This window comes from Amphiura filiformis, unplaced genomic scaffold (assembly GCF_039555335.1).
Source record: "Amphiura filiformis unplaced genomic scaffold, Afil_fr2py scaffold_102, whole genome shotgun sequence".
In the NCBI taxonomy this organism is placed as follows: domain Eukaryota; kingdom Metazoa; phylum Echinodermata; class Ophiuroidea; order Amphilepidida; family Amphiuridae; genus Amphiura; species Amphiura filiformis.
This window is the reverse complement of record NW_027305566.1, coordinates 12,079-20,493: the sequence shown is the minus strand read 5'-3', so window position 1 is coordinate 20,493 and position 8,415 is coordinate 12,079. Positions and strand designations below refer to the sequence as shown.

Here is an 8,415-nt window from a genome sequence, read left to right as displayed (position 1 = left end):
GAAGAACTGAGATGGATTCGACCTACAATCACAGCAATGATTATTAACAAGAAAATATAGGGATGATGACGATGTACACCATTTGAAATTCCATAATCTTACATTTGTTTTTTAATTATGTGCTACGAAAAGTACAGAATATTGTGTTGAATAGGTGTCACCTCTACACTACAATAATGTATTTCGTTTATCTTTAGAATTAAAAATATCATAAATAAACAAGTATCGTGCGTCCCGAAAGTGTCTGAAGATGAAGGGGCGGCATGAAGAAATATTAAAGAAAAGGGGCGCGGGACAAAGGGCGGCAAGAAGGATTATTAATGGAAAAAGGGCAGAAAACGATGGAAAACTAATGTAACTATATACCTTTTTGGTCACCACTAGGGCGACTGGTCGCGGCGGTGAGGTAATGGGGGGGCACCTTTGTTCCATAACCATTAAGGTATAGGACATTTTTGTTTTTTACTGTAAGCCCTGTAGCAGTTTGATTGATGATAACCGACCGAAGTGAACCTTAGATGAAACATAAGTATTGTTGTTGAGTGCTTATGCTATGCTGCACAAATAGCCCCCGTAATGTCCCCGTAATGGCGGCGATGTAAGAGGGCGCCCTTTCAGTGCGCGGTCGGATTCGTCTATGGCCTGGACGATACACGGAAAAACGACGAGTAACTATTTGTTTTGCATAGCATCTAAAATACTATATTTAACTGTGAGAGATTCTGACTATGAGAAAATTCCGCGAAATTGTAATTTTCCGGCCATTTGAAATCTAATATAATACATAATAAGTGATATTTAACCAATATCATTATTTTCACCAGATACATATGGGAAATCAACACAAACAATAGGACATGCGCAGCCATGCTGTGTTTTCCATTGGACGAAGTTACGTTACCACAAAAACTTCGGGAAGCAAACTACACGACATATGGTAGGGAAATGGCGTGCTGGACTCTACAAAGCAGCGTGTTTACCTCACAGACGGGATTCGAATCTTTCTTTGGTAAAATGAATACATGTACCTTAAATAATGACCAACGCAAATGTATTGCCCATAGACCTACCATAATGGTGTGTGTCAGTCCTCAATATGCACAGCGTATTATAGGACTGGAGCAGTCTAATACTGTATGTCGGTGTATGTGGTTGTCGTCATTTGACGTCACGCCGACTTGTAATGCGAGTATCGATGTCCGTTAAACGATGTACGCATCGGCCTGACGCGTACTGACGTCAAATGATGACGATTTAGGTTGTACTCGCAAAGGCTTATGGGATTTTACCGAAAGGTCAATTGTAAGATAACTATCTTTCTTTATTCACTACTCAACTTCCTTTGTGCATTTTTATGATAATATTCATACCACACTCCAGGTTTCTTGGTTGGAAACAGTGATCATTTTTTCTCATTCAGCGGGCTGTAGTTGTGAAAATCGCTGTACGGGCATTGGATATGACTTGCAATGAAAACGACATGATAAGACCAAAAGAAATGGAAGGGACGATACTCGACCACAATATTCACTGATCGTGCAATAAGCATCATCAAGGAACAGCAAGAGGTATGCACGTACCATTGGGCTATTCCTGTTGACATATATACACCCCGTTATATGAAGACACTGACCTTAATCTCACATTGTAACATTAAGGTCATGGAATATCTCAATAATGAAGTCACTTACCATAAAGAAGTTTAGAGCTATTATCTGTTTCACCAGCGGCGTATCACCATTGATCCTCCGGTCTGACTGCCTGCCCACGAAATTGCCAGACCATACCAGCCTGCGCTGGCAACGTAGATTTTGGTAACTCTTCCGAATTTGGCAGACTAAGCCCTGATTTGTTCATGGTGATTTTTATAAGATCAGAGGGAAATTTTTCTTTAACACACAAAAAGCTACATACATGCAGGCTACATAAAACATTTCAACGGGCGGAAAAAAAATTACCGGGGAGGAAATAATTTTAGTTACAAAACAATCTCTGACGGTTTTTTGAAAATTTGAATTTAAATATGCAAATTATCTTTTTATTTCAATTAAAATTGATGAAAACATACCTTACTGATTGTATACCCATTGATACTATTATACATGTTACCTATACCTATAACATTGCCATGTTGCCTGCCCAGGCAACATGCTACCTAACCTGGCAATATTTCCTAGGTAGGCAGTCGGACCGGACTTGATCATGTTGATCACATGTTTCAATTTTGAAGAGGTTAATGTATTATGCTGAGTAGCGTAACCACCCAGCAAAACACGAATGTTTTACAAAAAACGTTGAAACCAGGGTTATATAAAGGGTATAAAAGATTTTAATAAGATTCAAAACATTTCTGAAATCGTGCTGGAAAGATTCTAACATAATATTATTTTAATGTTGACAACATATTTTTCAAGCATGTTTGCCAAAAATATTTTGCAAATGACATCATTTTGATAACATTTTTAAAAAATGTTGTTGTAGTGTGTTTTTTCACATGAAATGTTTTTACGATCTTTATCTAACCCGAAAAAAAGGGGGCAAAAGGCACGTTTATAACGTTTAAAAAAACCAAAAAAGGGCACGTTTATGACGTTTTAAAAACATTTTTGAGTAATAGTAAAATGCGGGGCGAAAGGATATCGAGGACGAAACTATGGATGAGGAAAAGAGAAGGGAAGAAAGAACAAAAAAGGCCGGCCGTTTCTCATCAAATAAAGCAGCTTTAGGGCTCAGAATTTGTACACAGATTGCACCTGAGAATTACATTGTTATATGTACATACATATGCCCCAATATAAAATAATATTTGCCCCAGGGCCCCAAACGCTGAAACAAAGAGCCGGCCGTTACTCAGTAAATAAAAGAAGCTACAGTGCCCAGCTTGAGGTCTACAGATAGCACTATATGAGCCCCATGTGTCACATAATCTGGGCCTAGGGTCTCTAACGCTAAAAACATAGGGCCGGCCGTTACTCAGTAAATAAAGCAGCTACAATGTCCCAGCTTGAGTCTACTGATAGAACTAGAGAATTATACTTCAACATGTGTACATGGGCCTCATAAGTCAAATAATATGGGCCCCAGGGCTCCAAATGTTAAAAACAAAGGGCCGTACTGTTTCTCATCAAATAAAAGCAGCTTCAGGGCTCAGAATTTGTACACAGATAGCACCTGAGAATTATATTGTTACTAACACCCACACACCCACCCACGACTATTGTCAATTCATTTCAAGTCGTCGCCGGTAACCAGTATTTCAAAAAAAGGGTGTAGCTTTGAATTGATGTGATGGGATTCAATTTTATTTAATATCTATGCTGACCAAGAGATCGTTCTACGGTTTCACGATTTAAATTACTATGGGCCTATGGCCGAGATTGCCGAGAAGGCATTGAGGCAAACAACATGCATGTGAAATATTCCAAAGGTTAATGAAAAAAAAAAAAAAAAGAGGCACGTTTATGACGTTTTAAAAACATTTTGAGTAATAGTAAAATGCAGGGCGAAAAGGATATCGAGGACGCAACTATGGATGAGGAAAGAGAAGGGAAGAAAAGAGTAAGAAAATAAAGGAAAATGAGAAGCTAACTGATCAGGAGAAAATGAGAAGGAAAGGAGGAAAGAAAAGTGCACGGAAACATTATACAGACCGCAAAAGAATTGAGGTAACAGTTATTTTCACCCCCTGTACAAACATGGTGATCCTGAAAGAAACTCTATTGTCGGAAACTGAATTTTTGGATATTTTACGCACAAACCAAACATAACTAAATAACCGATGTGGTTGAGGAATATATCAAGCTATTACATACTTTTAGAGCATTAGAATTTTGACAATTGACCGCTTCGTTTTGAATTAAAAGAATTTTACGAAACTACCTCATTTTCAGCCCGTTCCACGAGTCAAATGTTGTCAATGACAATAGACGCCGCATTCACTGATGATGCGCAGTGATTAGCACTCGAATACAGATCATCGATTGGTATGTGAATCCGTGGAAAAGTTTGAAAATGTCCAAATTCAAAAGTATGTGATAGCTGATCTAAAAGTCTGCACAAAAAGTAACTCAGCTGTTATAAATACGCCTATAGATTCAGAACAAATAATTGTTTTCACAATATTTCAACATATAGAGAAGGATGATTTATTAACACGCAGTTTGATAACCCATTCGTCAAATGTCGTTCAATATTAACAACACAGTAGTGCTTTTTACAGAAAATACCCGAATTTAAAAGTTGCAGTTTACAGCGATCAATGGTTATACGAATTGGTTATAATGCCAGCACTATAAACACGTGAAGCCCGCCATTATCTTCGTATTTTTCTTTCAAAACACTGCTGTATTGTCAATATTGAACAAAATTGGTCAAATGGGGTATCAAAATGCGCGTAAATAAATCATCGTTCTTTATGTTGAAATATTGTAACAACAATTATTAATTCTGAATCTACATGTATAAACGTATATATAACAGCTGAGTTACTTCTTGTGCGAACTTTTATTTCTTTTGTTCAGGATATACAGGGGGTAAACATAACTGGTACTAGTACCATAATTCTTTTGCAGTCTGTATCCAATATAATCTATACATTACATGATCTTTTCCATTGGGAGCATTGAGTCTGGCTTCGCACATGTATGCATGATGACAATGATCCCTTAAATTCTTTCGAAAAAATCATATTGGCCTATGTGACACTTTCTGAAATATTTGGAATAATCTCGTTTTCCTCCTTTTTCAGCCTTTATTTCTCTATGTCTCATATCAAGCAGTACACGCACCTCTACAACCACCAAAAGACCCAGCCTACAAATATAAGAATATATCTGACAGTAATCGCAGCAATTATGCGGGTATGGTGTCTTATATGGATCACTCTGTTGGTCGGATAGTTGACGCGTTGAAACAAACTAACAAATGGAACAACTCGGTGTTAGTTTTTTCAACTGGTAAGATATGCAAAACACCCCTTCCTCCTCCCCCACACACCCCACCCTCTCACCATACCTACACTTCTGCAAACCTGGGGCGGGGCACTCAACTTTAGAAATAAAGAAGCTACAGTGTGCCAGCCCGAGTCGACAGATAGCAAATATATGAGCCTACATGTGTCACATAATATGGGCCTAAGGTCTGAAATAACGCTAAAAACATAGGGCAGCCGTTACTCAGTAAAAAAGCAGCTACAATGTCCAGCTTGAGTCTACTGATAGAACTAGAGAATTATGCTTCAACATATGTACATGGGCCTCATAAGTCAAATAATTATGGGCTTTGGGGCCCCAAATGTTAAAAACAAAGGGCCGGTCGTTTCTCATCAAATAAAGCAGCTCCCGGGCTCAGAATACGTACACAGATAGCACCTGAGAAGTATATTGTTACTAACACCCACACCCACATGTATTGTCAATTCATTTCAAGTCGCTGGTAACCAGTATTTCAAAAAAATGGTGTAGCTTTGAATTGATGTGATGGGATTCAATTTTATTTAATATCTATGCTTCCCGACAAAAGATCGTTCTACGGTTTCACGATTTAAATTACTAGGCCTATGGCCTGAGATTGCCGAAGGCATTGAGGCAAACACCATGCATGTGAAATGTTCAAAGGTTAATGATCAAGAATGAAAAGAACAGATTAGCTTTATCATGTTTGTCTCCTATGCCATGAGTGCGTATATGTATAATGCCTTTACAATATTTTCTTATGTTCTTGTGGGTATGCTATTATTAAAATAAAAAATAATTATTAAATGAAATCCTAGCACAAATAAATCGTCTTCATTCAATTGTGCTCTCTTTAAAGCAAGTAGAAATAGCTTGTCGACTTTCAACATGGGAACACGTTATGAAGTATCTATAATTAGTGAAAAGATGTGTAGCTCAGCGGCCCGGCCAACAAAAAGAAATTCTCTATAATGTAGGCCCTATACGAGAAACAAGATTTTCTCTCTGAATTAGCCGTATTTTTACGTGTGAAAAATCAATCGCATTATCGTGTTCACTCTAGCGTAAGTTTGGGCCCTATATGACTAATTGGAACATTCGAAAGGACCCCCCCCCCCGCGACTGCCAAGGGAAAATGAATCAAGTATACACAGAAAGATCCGTATTATAATATAGATGATGGTAATTGGAAATACCAGCGTGAAGCGTTAAAAGGCTGTTCCAGTTAAATTACATACCCATTGGCTGTTCCATTTTAATTTATACTACTCCCTCTGAAATGGCTCCAAAATAGGCTGTTCCGTTTAATTTACATACTCCCTCTGAAATGGCTGTTCCATTTAATTTACATACTCCCTCTGGAATAGTTTTCCCTAATCATATTGCATAGCCTCACGGTGATAAGAGAGACTGACAACAGCAACCTATGGAGAGTAAGAGGAACTGGCGACTCCCCTAGGGGAGAGGAGCCACGGGGTCGGATGACAAGAACATAAACTTCTTCTTGACAGGACAGAACTACACTCACCCACTGAGTCTGAGCCCCATGTACAACCTACTACGGCCTCACATTAGCAGATTACAGACAAACAGACATATCTTCAGACAAATCTACAGACAACACAAGAGACAGATCTACAGGGAATAGCGTATTATTATATTATGTACATATATATATGAGCCCCATGATATAGCATATTATGGGCCCTAGTTTACTTATTTACACATTTTCGCACTTAAATTGGGCGACTTTTTACAAATTTCTTTATTATAATTATTTGGTTCGAGAGTGCAACCTACATTAAAATAAAGCTCGTGAATTGGACTTTCAGTTTTCAACATTTTTCTCCCAATTCGGCGACTTTTTTTACAATTTCTTTTATTTTTAAGTGCTACAAGAGTGCATCCTACATTAAGATAAAGCTTTTGACTTGGACTTTTCACTTTTTACATTTTCCATGAATTGGGCGACCTTTTACAATTTCTTTATTTTAAGTCCTCAGCAAATAAGGACTGTACAATGTAAGTTTGGGACACCGATAACATGCGGGTATAGCTGTATTTGTACAAATATACAGCCCTCTAGTTTAGGTTACTCCTACCCAATAACCACTTTTTAGGTGCGGATACTAAATGACCTTCTTTTTTCTAGAATTGTATCATCAAAATGCGACAAAATATTACGAAAGCTTTCAAATTCTCTTATTTCAGCAAATTTGTATTGTAAATGTGGGAAATTTGGAACAAAAATATTTTTTACACCCAATGACCCCTTCTTCAAAATTACCCAATAACCCCTTTTTCATTTATCTTGTACCCAATAACCCCTTAAAGCAACGATTTGTACCGATAGACCCTACTTCGCAACGTCGGTAGGCACATACCCGTCACTTCTGAAGTTGGAGTGCCCCGGGCCACAAACACTTTGTTTTCGGAAATATTTGGAAACACAGCTTTACACTATTTTTTATTTTATTCTTATTTACAACCTGGGTTGACCTTTCAATGCACTAGCATTGTTCTCCCAAGGTGCCCAGGTAAACGATTCGTTGTATACGATTCGCGAATCAACATTTAAGAATTGGGCTTGTTTGGGTGTGAGATATAGGCAGAGAGAGGGCGCGAGGGGGAGGAGGAGTTAGAGAGATAGGGATAGAGAGAGAAATAGGGGGTTATTATTACATGTAGGGTTGTGAGAGACCCTTCAAAAACATCCCTAGTTGTCTCCAAACTGTTTAGTCAGTAAATTTCATTTTCAACAGATAATGGCGGAGCTAGCGTCGGCAACAACTGGCCGCTTCGTGGACCAGAAAGCAACACTCTGGGAAGGCGGAGTCCGTGGTGTTGGATTCGTAAACAACCCATTAATTCCACCACATTCCAGGGGACGTGTTAGTCATGAGCTGATGCATGTTACTGATTGGTTTCCTACATTTGTCCAGGGCCTCGCTGGGGGTCATTAAATGGAACAACGAAGCCTCTTGACGGATTCAATCTGTGGAGACTATACGGTATGTGGTGAGTATAAAAGATTAGGCCATCTTAATTTAATAGTTCGTCTCAAAGCCCTTCCCAAATAGAAAACCTAATGCAGAATGCGTTTTTTGAGATGAACTTTTAAATTGAGATGATAGCTTTAGACAATAGACTTCGGTTGTATATATAAATGCGCTTTTATAAATGCGCACGTGACCAGATAATAGCCAGCGCCATATTTTGCATTACATCAATGTCAATCACTGAAATGGCGACCATTGAAGGAGTGGCTACAGTTGTGACCTTGTTTCGTGGCTAGCACTGGCAAGGAACATTGGCTGGAGGTTCGATGCTATAAATTTGCAAGGATAAATCATGGATATCAAAGGATCATGATTATTGCACAAGCACCTTTCATGTACAAACATAACTAATGTTTATTTATTTATTTTTATTTATTTATTTATTTATTTATTTGTTATTTATT

At 38.1% G+C, this 8,415-nt stretch overlaps 1 protein-coding gene across 1 annotated transcript; it reads left to right on the top strand.

The window, feature by feature from the left end:
• Window positions 1–1,492: 1,492 nt before the first annotated feature.
• LOC140144950 (arylsulfatase B-like) lies at window positions 1,493–7,901 on the top strand. The gene is made up of 3 exons (XM_072166747.1): window positions 1,493–1,568; window positions 4,748–4,955; window positions 7,715–7,901. Exons 2-3 carry the CDS (start codon window positions 4,862–4,864, stop codon window positions 7,846–7,848), a joined length of 228 nt encoding a protein of 75 aa, XP_072022848.1. The 5' UTR covers window positions 1,493–1,568; window positions 4,748–4,861; the 3' UTR covers window positions 7,849–7,901.
• The last annotated feature ends 514 nt before the right edge of the window (window positions 7,902–8,415 follow it).

Bases quoted from the DNA above. Each gene is read 5' to 3' on its own strand.
- LOC140144950 (XM_072166747.1), top strand. From the start codon at position 4,862: ATGGTGTCTTATATGGATCACTCTGTTGGTCGGATAGTTGACGCGTTG. The intron at 4,956-7,714 runs GTAAGATATGCA...CATTTTCAACAG, and splicing joins GGTGTTAGTTTTTTCAACTG to ATAATGGCGGAGCTAGCGTC.